This window comes from Haliotis rufescens, unplaced genomic scaffold (genome assembly GCF_023055435.1).
Source record: "Haliotis rufescens isolate VD_foot unplaced genomic scaffold, xgHalRufe1.0.p SCAF_12, whole genome shotgun sequence".
Taxonomy (NCBI): domain Eukaryota; kingdom Metazoa; phylum Mollusca; class Gastropoda; order Lepetellida; family Haliotidae; genus Haliotis; species Haliotis rufescens.
This window is the reverse complement of record NW_025963802.1, coordinates 2,835,958-2,857,830: the sequence shown is the minus strand read 5'-3', so window position 1 is coordinate 2,857,830 and position 21,873 is coordinate 2,835,958. Positions and strand designations below refer to the sequence as shown.

The 21,873-nt window shown below is 42.7% G+C and overlaps 2 protein-coding genes across 3 annotated transcripts in view; both read right to left on the bottom strand.

Annotated features, from left to right (window-relative positions):
• Nucleotides 1–11,601: 11,601 nt before the first annotated feature.
• Nucleotides 11,602–11,940, bottom strand: LOC125378378. Its single transcript, XM_048393834.1, has one exon. It carries the CDS (start codon nucleotides 11,938–11,940, stop codon nucleotides 11,602–11,604), a length of 339 nt encoding a protein of 112 aa, XP_048249791.1.
• A 1,384-nt stretch (nucleotides 11,941–13,324) lies between these two features.
• Nucleotides 13,325–21,873, bottom strand: part of LOC124138103 (dynein axonemal assembly factor 9-like) — a 201,741-nt gene continuing 193,192 nt past the window's right edge. For both annotated transcript variants that reach the window (XM_048393258.1, XM_048393259.1), the window contains 7 exons: nucleotides 20,691–20,777; nucleotides 20,275–20,381; nucleotides 19,672–19,746; nucleotides 18,291–18,484; nucleotides 16,670–16,735; nucleotides 16,204–16,297; nucleotides 13,325–15,957 (listed from right to left, as the gene is read on the bottom strand). In XM_048393258.1, the coding sequence (XP_048249215.1) occupies nucleotides 15,854–15,957; nucleotides 16,204–16,297; nucleotides 16,670–16,735; nucleotides 18,291–18,484; nucleotides 19,672–19,746; nucleotides 20,275–20,381; nucleotides 20,691–20,777 (727 nt within the window). In that variant the 3' untranslated portion in view covers nucleotides 13,325–15,853. The remainder of the gene's footprint in view (nucleotides 15,958–16,203; nucleotides 16,298–16,669; nucleotides 16,736–18,290; nucleotides 18,485–19,671; nucleotides 19,747–20,274; nucleotides 20,382–20,690; nucleotides 20,778–21,873) is intronic.

Below are 21,873 nucleotides of genomic sequence, written 5' to 3'. Positions count from 1 at the left end.
TGCAAACAATCCTTGAGAGAGTATGCTTGTTGCAAACAATCCTTGAAAAGAGAGTATGCTTGTTGCAAACAGTCCTTGAGAGCGTATGCTTGTTAACAGTCCTTGAGAGAGAGAGTATGCTTGTTTCAAACAGTCCTAGAGAGAGTATGCTTGTCGCAAACTGTCCTTGAGAGAGTATGCTTGTTGTCAACAGTTCTTGGGGAGAGAGTATGTTTGTTGCAAACAGTCCTTGTGGAGAGGGTATGCTTGTCGCAACAGTCCTAGAGAGAGTATGCTTGTTGCAAACAGTCATTGAGAAGAGAGTATGCTTGTTAACAGTCCTTGAGAGAGAGAGTATGCTTGTTTCAAACAGTCCTAGAGAGAGTATGCTTGTCGCAAACAGTACTTGAGACATTATGCTTTTGGCAAATAGTTCTTAGGGAGAGAGTATGCTTGTTGCAAACTGTCCTTGAGAGAATATGCTTGTTGCAAACAGTCCTTGGAAGAGTATGCTTGTTGTCAACTGCTTGAGGAGAATGTCTGTTTGTTTCACTGGGGGTGGTAAAGTGAATGCTCCGAGCCTTGACGTATGTATACTCAGCAAAAACATGTAACGAAAAAGTGATTTTAGATGTATATTTTATATATTAAATAACTAATTGTTCAAAATTGGCACACATCATTGTCATTGACCCAGATTCCATATGACACACATGGAACAGTAGATTTTGAAGGTGAAGGTCATCTGTCCTCAATATCTTGTATGGCCACAATTCGAGTCCAAACTGACTGGCATCATCGTCCCATTGAAGCAATCAGATCCCGATTTTGTGACCTGGGGAATAATCACCCCCTCAGCCTACAGTGCTCATCCGGTTCTGTGGTTGTTGCTGACGTGCTCGCAGTCGTTGATTCAGTGCATCCCATAAATGTTCGATGCGGTTTAAATCTGGAGACCTGGGGGGCCATGGCAGGACCTGGATGTTGTGATTCCTGAAAAAGGATGTTGTCAGTGTTGCCGTGTGAGGTCGGGCGTTGTCTTGTTGGAAAATGACCTTCCCTTGTTGCATAATTGGAAGAACGTGTGGCCAAAGAATTTCATCCGTGTTACGTTGTGCCGTTAGATTCCCCAGAACTTGCACCAGGTCTGTTCTACCAGTGTAGGCGATGGCTGCCCACATCATGACACTGCCACCACCAAATTTGTGCACTTCCTGTATGCAGTTTCGTGCATATTGTCCCAGCGAAGCCTGTGAACACGACGTCTACCATCCGCACAGCGAAGCATAAGACGTGACTCGTCACTTAACCACTTGTCTACATAGTAGTTATGGCCATACTGTGTGACCTTGACACCATTGACGTTGGAACCGACGATGCAGGTCCGTCAAAATGACACCTCGAACTGGTCGTCTAGCGCGAATACCTTCAGCGCGTAAACAGTTCTTCACTGTCTTGGCTGATATCCTGCGCAATCCTGGTATTGCCGTAGTTGTAGAGGTGGCCGTGGTGGTTCTTTCCTGTAAGTCAACGGATCTGGAAAGGTCACGCGTTGTCCCGTGTGTCTGATAACGGTTCCACAGTCTTGTAATGGTTCTTGGTGCTACCTCTTGTTTGCAGTCCGGCGATTGCGATTTTGCGTTGGGCTTCCGTCAGCCTAGCATGTTTCGCTGTTCACTTGCTGTAAATTTGTAACGGCATGCAAATGGAAAGCCCGACGTTTTAAAGGCAAATAAAGGATGTTGCACGTGTGTGTCATGTTGGTGTGTTTCGGTGCAAGGCTCTCGCGTGGTTGTTCTTTCCACACAAGTCAATCCCTATCCATGCAGAAATAACCAATTCATTTTTGGTATTTAGTTTGTATAGATGTCGGCAACACTGCAAGATGTTTAAGATTTTACTACATTTGCGTTTCTTTTTTTGCAGAGTATATATCATGTATTTTGCATCATGTGAGGGTATTGATAATAAAGCTCAGATGGTCACAAGTAGGTAGCAAATGTGACCTGTCACATGACACATCTTCAAACTGAATTTGGTTGAAGTCTATTGATATTTGTCAAAGTTAACCTCCGGAAATCTCTCTCACGACACTTTTAGAAAAGGCCAGCAAATAACTTTTGACACAATCAATATTAACCAGATAATAGAAGTTCTTAAAAAAACCCAGAAAGTCAGATCCCTTAAGTAACCGCACAGAATACAGACCTATTAGAGAATGCAGCACTGTGTTCTCTTACAGACTTGTCTGGTACATCATTAACTAAAGCTACTGATCAGCCGCTATATCGTTGAAGAAACGTGTAAGCGGTAACTATAGACAATCAACACGGTATGACGATGAATGTCTCTGTAAAATCATGAACGGTGTCGTTATTTAAATGCGTTCAGAAACTCCTACCTTATTAACTATAACAAAGTTTGCATGAGAACAGATCTCTGTGTAGAATCAAGTGAGTGAGTGAGTGAGTGAGTTGGGTTTAACGCCTCTTTAAACAGTATTCCAGTCATATCACGGCGTGTCAGCTTAATGTGGGAGGAAAGCCCGAAGTGATGCAGGTCTCACTTCGGTGAAACCCACGAGCACGGGTATGGTGCTGACAAACCTAGAAACATAATCGGGGCGAACCGGGATTCGAACCCACAATCATAGGTTTCTGGCGTACCCAAGGGACGCGACTCTGCACAGCGAATCGCGGCGCCTTAGACGACTGGGCCACCCGTGCCCCCTGTAAAATCAAGAAGGACCAGAATGCATAATGTGAAAGGAGTGACCTAGAAAATGCAGCAGCGGGAGACTGAACATTTCTGGGACATGATAAAGCGTGTGTCTGGACGACCGCAATGCCCCAACCCTATTGATATACAAGACTAGGAGGAATATTTCTCGTCGCTATATTCTCAGCACTTTGCCCAGTCAACTACGCGCCGCAATTCGCTGTGCAGAGTTGCGTCCCGTGGGCACGCCAGGAACCTATGATCGCGGGTTCGAATCCCGGTCCGCCACGATTATGTGTCAAAGTTTGTCATCACCATACCCGTGCTTGTGGGTTTCAACAAAGTGGTAAACGTCTGAGACCGGCATCATTTGGGCTCTCCTCCCACATCAAGCTGATTTAACTGGAATACTATTCAAAGCGGCACTTTAAACCCAACTCACTCACTCACTGAACAAGTGGGTATCCAGGATGATCATTATGAGATGAAGGACATGTGCAAGAACTGGCAACTGACATTTTAGATCCCCAAATCACCAGATCCGAATGTTTTGACAGCATCAGTACCTTGAACAATAATAAATCAGGTGGTCTTGATGACATTTTAAGTGAATATCTAAAATATTCGTCTGCTGTAATAATACTGTATTTGGAAATTATATTACACGTCATTTATCAAAACGCTGTTTTCCCGGAATGTTGTTCTACTGGGACAATCATTCCTTTTTCAGTAAGGAAGGGGACGCCTCTGTTCCTGATAATTATAGGGTGAAAAGCCTCCTGAGTATCCTCAGTTTAGTTTTTACATGTTTTAAACAAAAGACGAGTGTATTGGGCCGCAACACTTAACAAAATACCTGAATGTCAGTCGGGGTTAAGGAAAAGGTTACTCACCTATTACAACATTTTTGTTTTGAATTCTATCATTCAGGGTTTTCTTTTATGTAAAGGGGGTAAATTTTACGTAGAATTTATAGATTTTTCTAAACATTCAATTCCATTCAGTTTTGAGTAATAAAATTGGCAAACTGTTACAATCCATGTACAGAAGTGTAAAGGCTCGAGTTCGTTCTGACGAAAGTGTCTCGGGTACATTTGATTGCTTCATGGGTGTGAGGCAAGGGTGTATGATTGGTCCCATGTCTGTTTCAGGTTTTCATAAACGAATTTGTTAGGGAAATTGAACAGAAGAGTCGTTTTGGTGTTCAGTTACATCCGGAAGTTATTCATATTTTTCTACTTCTATTTGCTGATGACCTTATTGTGTTTGGCAATACTGTCAACAACTTACAAATGAAGTTAAATATCTTGCATGATTACTGATGTAAATAGAATATGTCAGTGAATCTATCGATTTGGCCAAATCTCGCGTTCTCGCGATCTCGCATTCTCGTGTTTTTGGCATATTTATCTCGTTTCCAAAGGTCGAGATCGCGAGAATGTCCCTTACAGTATTCCAGACGAAACTGTTAGTTTTAGATAAGAATTTGATGACGTCTGGCTCTGGCTGGTAATAAAAGCGTATTTTAACACATTTTACGTTAGCGGTTTAACCACAACCTTTTACAGGTTTGGCATAGTGATTTATCCGAAAGTCCCCAAATGGCTTATTATAGTCCCCAAATGGCTTATTATCCACAGTTTAAAACACCCATTGCAGGTGAGAACCATTTGAGTAGTATTACTGTAAACAGACCGAGGATCACATTGACTCGCTTTCGGCTTACTTCTCACAATTTAGAAATTCAGTGAGGGTATTAATTTGTACAAAGTCTAACAGATGCACGGGTGGTGGGGTAGCCTAGCGGTTCGATCGTTTCGAAGGCCCGGGTTCAATTCCCCACATGGAAACAATGTGTGGAGCTTATTTTTGGTGACCCCAGTCTGCTTTAAAACGGCGTAAAACCATGCCATCCCACGCACTCACAGGTCATGTCCCATTAGTCATACGCCCATTTGTCATACTCCAAATAGTTATTCAGCAAATGAGAGATTAGTTAAAACCAAAATAGGAATATACCCTTTGGTCAAAATGGATTAGTCCACTAATTAGAAAGCTTGGGATTAGTTTATTATGAAAACATAATATACATTGAAGTTATTTGACAAGTCTCTTTATTATGAAAACATAATATACATTGAAGTTATTTGACAAGTCTCTTTATTATGAAAACATAATATACATTGAAGTTATTTGACAAGTCTCTTTATTATGAAAACATAATATACATTGAAGTTATTTGACAAGTCTCTTTATTATGAAAACATAATATACATTGAAGTTATTTGACAAGTCTCTTTATTATGAAAACATAATATACATTGAAGTTATTTGACAAGTCTCTGCCACATCATCATCCAGACATTTATCGTTTTGTTGAACTGATCAAGCAGATTGAGAAGTCTGAATCTGCCAAGATGCGTCAAATTGACTTTGGTGCTGCTCCCCAAGGCAGAAAGCCAGTGTATCGCGAGAAGGAAAACCGACACATCAGATTGTGGGACCAACTCCAAGTAGGTCAGAAAAACTGTGTTCAGTTTCTGGATGCTGCTGGTTATCTGTATCCAACTGACCACTAAATTTGAAACTGCAAATTATATACTCCTCACAAAAAGTTAAGCAACAAATCTATTATGTGTCAGTCCATGTTCATATATTCCAATACCTAAAAACTGACTAAAGCAATACAAAGAAAGAGCACAAACACACATTGTCCTCAAAGGGAACTGAAAAGCGTTTATGACTAACAGGTTTACAAATGATCAAAAACAGTATCATGAAAACAGTCGTGCAAAGTGTGCTGCACTGAAAGACGAAAATCTTTAAATTTGAGTTTAAGTCGTTTTGAAACAATGATCCAATGTTCAGTAACGTGTATGTCCACCATTGGCTTGAATGCAAGCTTCTTCACGTCTTGGCATTGACCAGATAAGCCTATCAAGTGTCTGTTGTGGAATGTTCTGCCATTCTCTCCTTAAGGCCTGTTCCAGAGTTGATCCAGATTCTGAGGACGAACATGAAGACCATAAACACGCCTTTCAAGAATGTCCCATGCATGTTCAATGGGATTAAGATCCGGAGACCTTGCAGGCCAGTCCATATGCGTGATGTTGTTGGTCTGAAGAAGATCAGTGACAACTCTTGCTCGATGTGGTCGAGCATTATCATCCATAAAGATGAAGTTAGGACCTGCTTGTTGTGCCAGGGGAATGATCACAGGTGTGACAATCTCGCCCCTGTACCGTACTCCAGTCATGGTACCACGTCTGATGACCACAAGATCAGTTCTGTGTCCATCCCTGATGCCAACCCAGATCATCAAACTTCCACCTCCGTACTGGTCGTGTTCAGCAATTGTACAGTTGGCGTATCGTTCATTACGGTTTCTCCACACACGTGCCCTACCATCGTTGAAGTCAAGGCAGAATCTTGACTCGTCTGTGAAGAGAACGTTACGCCAGCGATTGACCCCCCAGTTACAGCGTTGATTGGCCCAAGCAAGTCTCTGTTGTCGATGGTGTGCAGGCAGTGGGATACGTCGTACTGGTCGTCTGGACCTCAGATCCTGAGCGTGAAGTCTGTTTCTTACTGTCTGTGTTGAGACTCTGTTTCCTGCAACTCTCTGAAGGTCATTCTGGAGAGATCTGGCCGTAGTAAACCTGTTTCTCCGGGCTAGGGTGGCTAAATACCGGTCCTCACGAGGAGTTATCACCCTTGGACGACCTGTGCGTGATCTCTCTGTCATCAGTCCAGTTTGATGGTATCGAGTTATCGCTCTTGAGATGACACTGCGGTGAACATTAAAATGATTGGCAACAGTACCATTCCAACAATCTGAGCAACCTCAGTTGGCCTTAAGTGACGCCTAGCCATGTCTAAAGTGTTAATGTCGACAAATTGCCCTTGCTGGCAGTTTTTAAGCAATCAGGGTGCATTGGTGAAGTGTGTAAAACATGCATGTCGTGCATTTTGCATGTGTGTTTTGAGGGTGGTTGTGTTCAGGCGATGTTATCAGTGTTATCAGGAAAATCTACATGGAAAAGGCTTTTAAGTCGAGTATTCGTAGGTAATTCTCCTGCCTTAATTTGTTCTCAATGGATGGCATTCAACACTGATGAGAATGTTGCACGGAAAATAATACTTGTTGCTTAACTTTTTGTGAGGAGTATAGGTCATTGATGATGATATGTGCTGTGGTGAATGTATATGCTATGCTGAGGTGTTTAAAAGATTATTAAAAGTATTAAAAGTTTCTTGGATCATTCCACTTTAATTGTGGGTATTACAAAGGTAGCTGTTGGTGCAGTCAACCATACCATATGTTGTTTTAACCCGTATGACTAATGGGCCGTATGACTTTTTTGGAGGACACCCACTCACAGGTGTAATTAAAGTCACTTGCTGTAAATTCATTATTATTATTGGAAATTAACTGCATGGTTTTCTGAGTTGACTATACAAAATCAATATCTAATCAAAGACATCGAGCACTACATCGTTGCTCTATGGAGATTTGCACCACTGGTGACTATAGTCTCCCATACCGTAATGAAGTAATACAAAAGACGTGCTTTGTCAATTCACTCCATACAAGTTCGTTGTCGATATAGAATGGTACTTTTCTACGCTGATTAAGATTCCTAATTAATCCTGACCTCACATCAGCAACACTGTTACATTACAGGTAGAAACTGACACAGCTGCGTTTCTCCTCACTCAACAAACTCAGACTGGGGTACGGGTGACAGTTCTGTGAATTATTAGAAAAGAAATAGTAAACTTGGCCTGAAAACACTGGAATATTGAGGAAGAAAACGAGATGAAATTACTTTTATTGTGCCTGTTTTGTGTGAATGGCCCACACGGTATTTATTCGGACAAACTGGCGGCCACCGAAGATGTTGTGCGCCTAAGACAGGGTATGTCCGAGCGCCTCCTTTACATGGACAACATGGCGGCCACACAAGACGCTGTGCGCCGGTATGAGGGGATATCCCGTCTGACGTGCAGCCGGAACTGCTTGGAGATGGACAACTGCATGTCCTACTTCTTCAACCAACTGACTTCTGTGTGCAGGCTCCACAACACGGTGATCCCGGCATCGGCAGCATCTACAGACTCTCCGGGAGAAGAGTACTACCAGCTTCTGGGAGCCACGTCCAGTACAACAGGGGCCAGTTCCGAGACTACTACAAGTTCAGGTAGGCGTTAACAAATTCCAATACAACAGGAGCCAGTTAGTTCTGAGACTGTTACAGGGTCCAGTCGGTGGTCAAAGATTCCAATACCACAGGGGTCAGTTAGTTCTGAGACCGCTAAAGGGTCTAGTAGGTGGTCAAAGATTCCAATACAACAGGAGCCAGTATTGAGACTACTTCAAGTTTAGGTAGATGTTAACAAATTCCAATACTACAGGGGCCAGTTAGTTCTGAGACCGCTAAAGGGTCTAATAGGTGGTCAAAGATTCCAATACAACAGGAGCTAGTATTGATACTACTACAACTTTAGGTAGATGTTAACAAATTCCAGTTAGTTCTGAGACCGCTACAGGTTCTGGTAGGTGATCATAGATTCCAATACAACAGGAGCCAGTTCTGAGACTACTACAAGTTTAGGTAGGTGTTAACAAATTCCAATACAACAGGAGCCAGTTAGTTCTGAGACCGCTACAGGTTCTGGTAGGCGGTCACAGATTCCAATACAACAGGAGCCAGTTCTGAGACTACTACAAGTTTAGGTAGGTGTTAACAAATTCCAATACAACAGGGGCCAGTTAGTTCTGAGACCGCTACAGGTTCTGGTAGGCGGTCACAGATTCCAATACAACAGGAGCCAGTTCTGAGACTACTACAAGTTTAGGTAGGTGTTAACAAATTCCAATACAACAGGGGCCAGTTAGTTCTGAGACCGCTACAGGTTCTGGTAGGCGGTCACAGATTCCAATACAACAGGAGCCAGTTCTGAGACTACTACAAGTTTAGGTAGATGTTAACAAATTCCAGTAAGTTCTGAGACCGCTACAGGTTCTGGTAGGCGGTCACAGATTCCAATACAACAGGAGCCAGTTCTGAGACTACTACAAGTTTAGGTAGGTGTTAACAAATTCCAATACAACAGGGGCCAGTTAGTTCTGAGACCGCTACAGGTTCTGGTAGGCGGTCACAGATTCCAATACAACAGGAGCCAGTTCTGAGACTACTACAAGTTTAGGTAGGTGTTAACAAATTCCAATACAACGGGAGCCAGTTAGTTCTGAGACCGCTACAGGTTCTGATAGGTGGTCAACGATTCCAATACAACAGGAGCCAGTATTGAGACTACTACAAGTTTAGGTAGATGTTAACTAATTCCAGTAAGTTCTGAGACCGCTACAGGTTCGGGTAGGTGTTCATAGATTACAATACAACAGGAGCCAGTTCTGAGACTACTACCAGTTTAGGAGGGTTTGGGAACATTCCTTTGATAAGGACTTAACCTGTTCAATCTGTGACAGGTTCAGACGGGCCCTGCCCTGCTCCCAACATACACATACCTCTAGCCGACATGTGCATCCTCGTCAACGAACAGCCTGCAAAATGGTCTGCTGCATCTGCCTGGTGCATGGAACAGGGCGACCATCTTCTGGTGTTGAACTCCGTACACAAGCAGATCCTCGTCACTCAGTATATCATCCAGAACTACGCAGGTACCATAATTTCATTTCAGGCTTGATATATGGACCCAATGCCAATTTTGTGTTTGTTTGTTTGTTTGTTTGTTGTTTAACGCCGCACTCAGCAATCTTCCAGCTCTGTAAATAATCGAGTCTTGACCAGACAATCCAGTGATTGATATCATGCGTTTCATCTACACAAATCGGATACGATGACGTGCATCAACCAAGTCAGCGAGCCTGACCACCTGATCCCGTTACTTGCCTACACACATGGATTGCTGAAGATCTGTTCTAACCCGAATCTTCACGGGTTGGATGGCTTGAACCATAATTCACTCCCTTCTTGTAGATGATGGTCTTGGGTTCTACATGGGAGTGCGGTACAACTCCGGGGACTGGCGGTGGGAGAATGGCAACAAGATCAGCAAAGACCTTGGAACTGCCTCGTTCTACTGGATGACCTCGTACCCCATTGGTGTCAGTGGAGGGGTGAAGTATGCCATCATCAGCCCCCAGTTTGGTGGCAAGTGGGTGAATGGCCTCAACATTAAAAGAAAGTTCATCTGTCAAAAAGACATGGACTAATCAACCTTATTTGTATTCATTATCGTTGTAATTTATCAAATAAAGATATATACAAGAACATATCTAATGAAAGGTATTTTAGCTTTAATAATATGGTGGCATGTTATGGGGGGTTACACCCATCAGTAAAACTTATGAACATGTGTTTGGTTCTGACAGACCAAAGATCGTAATCAGGATAAATCTGGGAGATTTGCAAAGCATGTGAACCCTAACTCGGCCTCGACAAACATTTTCGAAATCTTTTCATGTTTTTAATCAAGGTGCTCAAGTTATTTGATGCACTTCCTGGGGTAAGACCCGTTTTATTACAATATAGATCTTAAGGAAGAGAATATATGGATGTCAAATCTTTTATTATGAGGAACACAACGTTTCGGTGTATATACTTACTCCTTCATCAGGTGAATGAATGCTATGAGGCAGAGTGAGTGAGTGAGTGAGTGAGTTGGGTTTAACGCCGCTTTTAACAGTATTCCAGTTATATCACGGCGTGTCAGCTTAATGTGGGAGGAAAGCCCGAAGTGATGCAGGTCTCAGACGTTTACCACTTCGGTGAAACCCACGAGCACGGGTATGGTGCTGACAAACCTAGAAACATGATCGGGGCGAACCGGGATCCGAACCCACAATCATAGGTTTCTGGCGTGTCCAGGGGACGCAACTCTGCACAGCGAATCGCGGCGCCTTAGACGACTGAGCCACCTGTGCCCCCCTATGTGGCTGAGAGCATATATATGTACATGTAAGGAGAACAAAATGAATAAGATAACAAAAGGTGGAAAATAACAAAGGGTACAAGCCAACAAAGGCAGCCAACAGATGATTGGCGCTGATAGGTGATTAACAATAGACAATGGATGCCTTAACTATGGAACACTTAAGTTAAGTAATTGGTAATGGACACAGGGCAAATGGGGTGGGGTGGGGGTGGGGATTAGCACTGATAGGTGTAATAATGGACATTGCAAGGGGCAAATTGAAGTCAGCTAGGCAATACCCCGACAAAGATAAAAGCAATAAGTCCCAAGCGCTAGGCAGATAGGTTCCCTGGTCACGGTTCATGGCTGGCTGGTGTCTCCTGATGTCAATGGCTTCTTGTAGTTTTCTTTGTCGCCAGTTGTTGTTGGTAGACAGGACTTTGTTGGCTTCCCACATGATGTTATGGTTTACGTTCTTCAGGATGTGTTCGGAAATAGCGGATTTCTGGTCGAGTTTGAGGTCCAACGTCTTTGAGTCTTGTGTTGAGGGGTCTAAGGGTTTCTCCAATGTACTGGTGGCCACAGTTGCAGGGTATCTGGTATATACATCCTATGGGGTTGGGACTCGCGCTGATTGTGCCTCTGCCATTTGCTTGTAGATGGGTCTTAATAGACTTGCTGCTAGAGAAGGTGACATCTATGTTGGCTTTATTCTTGATGAGGCGGGAAATCTGATGAGTGACAGGGCCTTGGTAGGGTATGGTGATTCTGATGGGCGATGGAGCTGGTTTGGGCCTGGGGTAGGAGTTCTTGGGGGTCTTGCGGATGGTTTTGGAGACTAGGTGGGCAGGTGAAGGTTTCCTTGAGATGGTCCATTTCACTGCTGAGGGCATCAGGGTGGCAAATGGATTTGGCACGTCGGGTGAGGGTGGCGAGGATGGCTTGTTTTATCTGGGGATTGCGTCAGGAGTTATAGTGGATGTTGTGGTCTGTGTGTGTGTGGGGGGGGGGGAGTTTGCGGTACACTAATGTTCTTAGTCCACCATCTGCTGTTTGGAGGGACATGTCTAGGAAAGGAAGGTGTCGATTAGTTTCGGTCTCCATGGTGAACTGGATTCTCTTGTGCTGGGCGTTGAGATGTTTGAGGAGCTCTGTGGGGTCGTTCTGGTGGGCTATGGTGGTGAATGTGTCGTCTACTTTTCGGTACCAGCAGAGGGGTTGGAATGGTGCTGTGGGGAGGGCTGATTCTTCAAAGGATGTCATGAAGATTTCAGTGATGAGAGGAAATAGAGGGGAGCCCATAGGTAGTCCGTGGATTTGCTTGTAGATCATGTCATTGAATGGTAGATGGTTGTGATAGTGGTAGATGGTTGTGATAGCGGTAGATGGTTGTGAAAGCAGGAGATGGTTGTGATAAGGGTAGATGGTTGTGATAGCGGTAGATGGTTGTGATAGCGGTAGGTGGTTGTGATAGCGGTAGGTGGTTGTGATAGCGGTAGATTGTTGTGAAAGCGGTAGATGGTAGTGATAGCGGTAGATGGTTGTGAAAGCAGTAGATAGTTGTGAAAGCAGTAGATGGTTGTGGAAGGATTAGATGGTTGTGATGGCGCTAGATGGTTGTGATAACGGTAGATGGTTGTGAAAGCGGTAGATGGTAGTGATAGCGCTAGATGGTTGTGAAAGCAGTAGATGGTTGTGAAAGCAGTAGATAGTTGTGAAAGCAGTAGATGGTTGTGATAGCAGGAGATGGTTGTGATAGCGGTAGATGGTTGTGAAAGCAGTAGATGGTTGTGATAGCAGGAGATGGTTGTGATAGCGGTAGATGGTTGTGAAAGCAGTAGATGGTTGTGAAAGCAGGAGATGGTTGTGATAACGGTAGATGGTTGTGAAAGTGGTAGATGGTTGTGAAAGTAGTAGATGGTAGTGATAGCGGTAGATGGTTGTGATAGCAGTAGATGGTTGTGAAAGCAGTAGATGGTTGTGATGGCGGTAGATGGTTGTGAAAGCGGTAGATGGTTGTGATAGCGGTAGATGGTTGTGATAGCAGTAGATGGTTGTGAAAGCAGTAGATAGTTGTGATAGCAGTAGATGGTTGTGATGGCAGTAGATGGTTGTGATAGCGGTAGATGGTTGTGATAGCAGTAGATGGTTGTGAAAGCAGTAGATGGTTGTGATGGCGGTAGATGGTTGTGAAAGCGGTAGATGGTTGTGATAGCGGTAGATGGTTGTGATAGCAGTAGATGGTTGTGAAAGCAGTAGATAGTTGTGATAGCAGTAGATGGTTGTGATAGCAGTAGATGGTTGTGATAGCGGTAGATGGTAGTGATAGCAGTAGATGGTTGTGAAAGAAGTAGATGGTTGTGATAGCGGTAGATGGTTGTGATAGCGGTAGATGGTTTTGATAGCGGTACATGGTTGTGAAAGCAGTAGATGGTTGTGATAACGGTAGATTGTTGTGATAACGGTAGATGGTTGTGATAATGGTAGATGGTTGTGATAGCAGTAAATGGTAAATAGAGTGTTTTTTACGGAGTGTAAATAAGTACATCATATAATGATAAATAACTCTTTGGATCTCTTGGGTAGACTGTTCCATTTTGAGTGTACATGGTGCTTACTACATGGTAAATAAGTAAAGTGTAAAAACAAAATCTCTATATCTAAGTAAAGATACAAAAGATAGATTTCACACAATCTTTTATTTCAAACATGCAGTCTTTGTTCAACACAAATAGAATTCATCAAGGTAACATATGTAACAATTTAACGTTAGTACAATATATTTCAAACGAATATATAGTTTGGAAAATATAAATTAACAAAACTCACAACGGTGGAATACTCTGTCAGTAACTCATTTTAATACTGGACGGAATGTGTTATGTAAAATCATCAAGAAAATTTGGATGGATTCACTGTTTTCTGATGAACGGTGTTCCTACATCACAATAATGGTAATACAGTCAGCAACAGCTACATAGGGATAGAAACACATATTCACATCATTATCTGGTGTATCTTTATTCCAGGATAACACCCTGGATCCATTCACAACCTCATTTCGGATGTGATGTCAGTCTTTTTTCATCACCAACTCAGCACATTTCTCTCACTTGTGAGTGTAATTTGAATGAATGGCTATTTAGTGCATTGTTTTCTCAGAATCCGTCTCTTCGTGAAACCATGGTGGTAAATGGGCCCAGGACATTTTTCTTAAATGAATAGGGGAATAAAAATGGGAAAATTGAGGTGGGCCATTTCAGTTATCAAGACCTGCTACAAGGACAATATTCACCCCCCAAGTCTGCAACAAGCGTCAGCAAACATTCCCAAATTGGAATTAATCATTTTGGCTTTGTAGGGTTGACTTGTATTTCACTGATGACAGCACCAATACTAAGAGAGCTTTAACATTATTGCATTGAATGCAATGTTAAAATACACCCGAAATTAGGGAAAAAATAACTCTAAAATAAATCCCAATTTTGGACAAAAACAGTCTTTGCATTTCTGCTAGCAACAGCCCTCAACTTAGATTCCTACATAAGTCATTTTACCGTGTAAACTTCCAAATGTCCTGGTGACAGTGGAACATGTTATAAGATGTAGCAGGTATCACAAGGGGTACATGGGGTTTTAAAGCCCCATATAGCCCCTGTGATCCTGCTACATTGAATTTATCTTACTGACATGTTTTAATATGACATTGTAAAAGAATTATTCCGCCTCTCAGAAATCCCCATGCAGCCTGACTTGCTTATGGTAGGGCATGAGATTTAATCCCCCGCTGAAAAACTTATTCCCCTCCAAGGCGGGATACACAGTATTTTATCAAGATCGTGTGGACCAATCAGATCTCATCATTCTGACATGGAGGCATGATAAATCAGGTTATTTGTATTTCCTGACAGCAGACTACAGACAGTAGTCCACAGATCCAATTTAGCTGGGAGGATAAAGTCACAGCCTCTTAAACCCTATATCAAGTTCAGGAAGTCTAATACAGTCTCACTGAATACTAACAATACAAGCAAACTATAAAGTAACTAACATGTCAGTCAGCCAGATATCACCTTTAACACTGGTCACCTTCTGGCTCGTGGACGAGTGACAGCAGCTTCCCTGCCTATTATATACATGTATCATGTGAGCAGTCAGCTAAGATATCAATATCTGTGAGCACCATCAAACAAAATCCCCCACACAGGATTTACATGTTGTAAACAACAGCACAAGCAATGGTGAAGAGAGTGAGCAATTGGTGAACATTTGGCACAACATCTACAGTCAGTCTGCACATCTACGTCTTTGAAACAATATTTCCAATAACTTCATTCCTAGCGTGACAGGTTTTTGGCAATTCTTTGCAATATACTCCTTACTACATGACTCATAAGGCCTTTTTTTCACAGTTGGCTTACAAAGTTTGGAGAAAAATGGATGTGGCTGGAGTTTCTACTTCTCCCTGTCAACACTGAGTTGTCCTGTAGATCATTAGAGACGTATTGCTGGCAAAGTCATACCGTTACTGTGGTGCCAGATTCTGAAATTATTTTTTTTAAATTCTTAAACATTTTCCAGGTAGGTAGTGATAAATATGCCTTTTCTAAAAAATGAAAATGGGCTTTTTCTCCATATTCTCAGGGTCAAAGGTTCCATAAACCAAACATTTCTTTTTTTAATAAAAGTCTAAGAAACAAAGAATTTAAAGAATTAGATAGATATGAGGCTGTTGTCATCAAAGTGATCTCAAGTCTACCGAAACACAGAACAGAGAGACATTGGTGATCTCAAGTCTACCGAAACACAGAACAGAGAGACTCTGGTGATCTTAAGTCTACAGAAACACAGAACAGAGAGACACTGGTGATCTCAAGTCTACCGAAACACAGAACAGAGAGACACTGGTGATCTTAAGTCTAGAGAAACAGTCAGTGACAAACATGTAAAGTCTTATTTCCTCTAAGAAATCTGTTCCTACCGGAGTCGAGTTCTCAGTATGGTACAGCACACTATGTAACTGTCAGATACTTGTCCGAGGCAGTACTGCATTGTTTGATTGGTCAGCATAAAGGTAATGGGTCAGTTCAGAAGTGCACGCTGAGATAATGGAGGGACATTTATCAGAGCACGTTGTGATGAAGCATTGCCATCTGTTTACATCAGTTGAAGAATGAAGGGTGAAGAGTGTTCATCCACACTGACGTGTCTATCATCAGTCAAACAGATCTGTGAAAGCTTCAGCCTCAATCTGAGCGTTGTAGGTAGAGATTTCATTGTTCTTGGACTTCACCCAATTGGTGATGAATTCTTCCAGATCTTTACAGGATTAAGGAAAGTAACAGTTTTGATTTTAAGGTATTTAGGCATATTCTGGTCATATATAGTGAAAACATTTTACTCTGGATATCATACTCCATTCCTTTGAATGTCCATTTGAGTATTGTCATAAACAAAACAAAATTGATTTAATTTTAAACTCAGGCGAAGTCCACAACATTGTAAAACCTTATACAGTATCAGACATGTGGCCTGTCTCCTTCCTACTGTGGAACAGAAGGATACTAGGGTGTGTGCTGGACTTGTCCCCACCCATGCTGAGGAACTGTGTGCCGTTGTAGAACCAGCCGGGGGGCAGGGCCTCAAGGTGGTGCGTCTTCTGTTAACAGAACAATTCCATTCCATCAAGACAATTAAATTATGGGATCATTATCCAATTTTTTCATCAAATACAAATTTTCGGACTCCAACCATGGCACTTTGTAAACAGGAGATGATGAAGTCTTATTGGAAGTTTCAAACATTCTATAGAATGATAGGTCAGCTTTAAAGAAAGCCCAATGTCACAGAGTTTGGACACATTTACCAATTTGAAACTGACAATCATGGGTATACCAACAATTATCAACAGTAAATTTGGTATTTCAAATCCATGACCATTGAATCCTGGTACAGTCAAGGGAGGTAAGTATGGTGAGCATTAGGTACCAAAGACAGATAAAGCTTGTAAATAACATCCTAAACGTCTTACATGTATCCTGGAGATTTCTTCTTTGGTGAGACCTCCTCGAGAAACCGGCTTCTTCTTCTCGGGTTTCTTTGGAGGATAGCACATCAGTTAGAGAGTCAGGAAATAGTAGTAGTCAACAGCCAAATCACGTATGGTCTATAATTTCATCATTGTCAATAGATATGTGACATATACAATTTTTTCAGTGGAAATAAATAATGTAACATGTTGGAATATGTTTCGGTAAGTGTAAATGTTGCTTGGGTAATTCCATTTAACCAAACCAGGAACTTTTCACTGTATGTATTTTATTGACTTGTAAAAACCCATGTCCCACTTGTTGAGCAAGGAGACGTCATGTTGTGAAACTCCTGCCCTACATGTTGAGCACAGGGGCATTATGTTATGAAACCCCAGCCACACCTGTTGAGCTCGGGGGCATTATGCTATGAAACCCCCGGCCTCACCTGTTGAGCACAGGGGCATTATGTTATGAAACCCCGGCCTCACATGTTGAGCACAGGGGCATTATGTTATGAAACCCCGGCCTCACCTGTTGAGCACAGGGGCATTATGTTATGAAACCCCGGCCTCACCTGTTGAGCACGGTGTCATTATGTTATGAAACCCCCGGCCTCACCTGTTGAGCACAGGGGCATTATGTTATGAAACCCCCGGCCTCACCTGTTGAGCACAGGGGCATTATGTTATGAAACCCTGGCCTCACCTGTTGAGCACAGTGGCATTATGTTACGAAACCCCGGCCTCACCTGTTGAGCACAGGGGCATTATGTTATGAAACCCTGGCCACACCTGTTGAGCACAGGGGCATTATGTTATGAAACCCCCGGCCTCACCTGTTGAGCACAGGGGCATTATGTTATGAAACCCTGGCCTCACCTGTTGAGCACAGTGGCATTATGTTACGAAACCCCGGCTTCACCTGTTGAGCACTGTGTCATTATGTTATGAAACCCCCGGCCTCACCTGTTGAGCACAGGGGCATTATGTTATGAAACACCGGCCTCACCTGTTGAGCATAGGGGCATTATGTAATGAAACCCCCGGTCTCACCTGTTGAGCACAGGGGCATTATGTTATGAAACCCCGGCCTCACCTGTTGAGCACAGTGGCATTATGTTATGAAACACCGGCCTCACCTGTTGAGTATAGGGGCATTATGTAATGAAACCCCGGTCTCACCTGTTGAGCACAGTGGCATTATGTTATGAAACCCCGGCCACACCTGTTGAGGATAGGGGCATTATGTTATGAAACCCCAGCCTCACCTGTTGAGCACAGGGGCATTATGTTATGAAACATGTGAGTGAGTGAGTGAGTGAGTGAGTTGGGTTTAACGCCACTTTTAACAGTATTCCAGTTATATCGCAGCGTGTCAGCTTAATGTGGGAGGAAAGCCCGAAGTGATGCAGGTCTCAGACGTTTACCACTTCGGTGAAACCCACGAGCACGGGTATGGTGCTGACAAACCTAGAAACATAATCGGGGCGAACCCGGATTCGAACCCACAATCATAGGTTTATGGCGTGCCCAAGGGACGCAACTCTGCACAGCGAATCGCGGCGCCTTAGACGACTGGGCCACCCGTGCCCCCCATTATGTTATGAAACCCCGGCCTTACCTGTTGAGCACAGAGACGTAGCCAGTCCTTGAGCTTGTCCTCCTGCAGGCCACACCCACTGAAGGTGAGGAAACAGTCATGGAGAGGCTGGCCATTCATTTGCCGAGATGGAGGAATGGCCTGGTCATCTGATGGCGACGAGGTCAGGAAGCCACTAAGTGTCACAAACTGAAGCTCCACTATCTGGCGGGAATCTGGGACAAAGTTGACACAATATTACATAAGATCAGATATTGCTTCCATCAGTGTATGAAACTCCCAGAAATATTGGTTAGAACCATATCTACTCCCACAGAGTGTCAAGTCCGACAATAACAGTATCAAGTTACCTCAAGAACAGGACCCGACCAGAATGCATTTATAAACTGCTGTTGGTCATGGCATGTTAACTATCATTAATCAACTCTGATACCTCCATCAATGCTCCATCTGCCCTCAACGTGGTAGATGTTGTGACCTACCTGTGAGTCTCCATCTGCCATCAACAGGGTAGATGTTGTGACCTACCTGTGAGTCTCCATCTGCCATCAACAGGGTAGATGTTGCGACCTACCTGTGGATCTCAGTCTGCCATCAACGTGGTAGATGTTGTGACCTACCTGTGAATCTCAGTCTGCCATCAACATGGTAGATGTTGCGACCTACCTGTGAATATCAGTTTGCCATCAACAGGGTAGATATTGTGACCTACCTGTGGATCTCAGTCTGCCATCAACAGGGTAGATGTTGTGACCTACCTGTGAATCTCAGTCTGCCATCAACAGGGTAGATGTTGTGACCTACCTGTGAATCTCAGTCTGCCATCAACAGGGTAGATGTTGTGACCTACCTGTGAATCTCCATCTGCCATCAACGTGGTAGATGTTGTGACCTACCTGTGAATCTCCATCTGCCATCAATGTGGTAGATGTGGTGACCTACCTGTGAGTCTCAGTCTGCCATCAACAGGATAGATGTTGTGACCTACCTGTGAATCTCAGTCTGCCATCAATGTGGTAGATGTTGTGACCTACCTGTGAGTCTCCATCTGCCATCAACGTGGTAGATGTTGTGACCTACCTGTGAATCTCAGTCTGCCATCAACAGGGTAGATGTTGTGACCTACCTGTGAGTCTCCATCTGCCATCAACAGGGTAGATGTTGTGACCTACCTGTGAATCTCAGTCTGCCCTCCACAGGGTAGATGTTGTGACCTACCTGTGGATCTCAGTTTGCCATCAACTGAGTAGATGTTGTGACCTACCTGTGAATCTCAGTCTGCCCTCCACAGGGTAGATGTTGTGACCTACCTGTGAATCTCAGTCTGCCATCAACAGGGTAGATGTTGTGACCTACCTGTGAATCTCAGTCTGCCATCAACGTGGTAGATGTTGTGACCTACCTGTGAATCTCAGTCTGCCCTCCACATGGTAGATATTGTCTTCCAGCCTGTGTTTGTTCAGCCTCCCATGAAGATCTGACAAGGAAATACACCATCATGATTACTCCTCAACAGATTGTAGATAACAGAACTGTGGCTCTATATTTGGGCTTCAAATATAAGTTACCCGCTACTTTCTCATTGTTTCAGTTTTGTTAGGTGGTCACAAACAGTTGGAAATAAAAACAATGTTTAATAAGTATGTTGAAGTAATGTGCTGTTGGTGTTTCATCAAAATTGGATATCTACCTTTAACAACAGTTCAAGACAGAACCTTCACAGAGAATCTATATGTTTGTTAGAACCAGAAAAGTATCCTTATGATTTTAGTGAATTAAAGCATGGAAACTTTTCAGTAAAGTTAAGAGGGAGACTCCTATCTTAGAGACAATGAAGATACTTGGCAACAAATCAATGCAGGCACTTCATGTGATCAAGGTACAGAATAAAATAGTGATTCTGGATATCAAATAGGTACAGATATCAAGTTGATCTTTATGCACAATAAATCAAACATCAAACACAAGCATGAACCAAGCAATAAAGGCCACTGGTATCTCTCACCTCTGAGACTCTTGTGAAGCTTGTTCCTGTCCAGGGGTTTGGAGAAGTGGAGGACCTCTTGGTTCATGGGCGGCGCGGTGGCGGCTCGGAGGTAGATGCCCTGGCGCCTGGAGAAAAAAACAGCACAATTCTTTTTAAAGTTTGAATTTTTTTAAATCAAATCATATTTTCAAAAATAAAACCATGCAGAAGTATTCTTTGAATTTCCAGTACAGTTAATTTTTAAAAATTAATATAGCTAACTTAAGATATTTTCAGTTGACAATCAAACATATGATAAATCAACTGAGAGTGAGAGGTGTAGTTTCTTTTGCTTCTCAGTTAAAAATATCTTGAAAAATAAACAGTTAAAGGAAATTGAAGCACTAGTAAAATATCCCATATCATGAGTTTTGCCATGACTGTGGCTGACTTACCAGCCAGGGTGGAGACACTGTCTGGCTGCCACCATCTGGGGCAGGTGGAAGCTGGACTCGGACATGATGAGCTCCAGGTCAGGGCTTCTGCAACACAATCACAGACAGACAATGTACGGAGCCTGGGTCAAATCACACTCTCAAAAAGGAGGAAAATAATAATGCCAATGATCTAAAAGGGAAAAAAGAGAACACAATATCGTTGAATTTGTAGACGCACGAGTATATTTTTTGTATGCTGTGCATTTCAACATTACGTAATTCTTCAAAGACAAAAAATACAGATCATCTACCTGACGAAATAATATCTATGAAAGTATACCAACACGTTTGCCCATGGCTAGCAAAATTTTGGTTAACTAAAGATTTTGAAATGTCCCTAGCCAAACTGGCTGCTGAAATTTGATCATGTACACATGAGTACTCCTATTTCTGAACATCAATATGTTCATCAAAAATCAAATTAATATCTGTAACAAATCAAGGTTGTAAGGTCAGAGTTATCACCCCTTTATCTTCTTTGAGTAGCTGAAACACTGTGAATAACAAACATGTTTTCATTGGTTGTAACTTATCGTTTAACCAATCACAAGCTGTGTTTCTTGACAAAAAAGTCATATATTTAAGCTAATGAAATTTGAAACTAGTTAGTAACTGTTAAGACTAACCCACCAGGGCAGCAATATTTTGAAACTATTTCACACAGATACAAACTACACAAATGCTATGTTAAATATGGTAGAGACACATGTAGCTAGCTGTATACTGTGTACAAAGGACCCTTCACAACAGTTTGTAAGTAAGGAATAAAACACGACTTCAAGGTTTTGGTTGACATAGCAAAATATTAGGGAAGCAATGACCAAGCTAGTAAAATGGAGGGTGTTAGCCTGAAGATTCCTATCCAGGTTTATATATATTTGTATAAAAGTGGGTTATGACAGTCTAAAGTTTGTTGGTTGGTTTGTTGTTTATGACACACTCAGCCATATTCTAGCTATATGACGGCGGTCTGTAAATAATTGAGTCTGGACCAGACAATCCAGTGATTAATATCATGTGCATCAATCTTCGCAATTGGGATCGATGACATGCATCAACCAAGTCAACTCATCAATTCTCACCAGGAAGCAGCAAAACCTCATACCTGGGATGAGGCCTCACTAGGAAACAGTAAAACCTC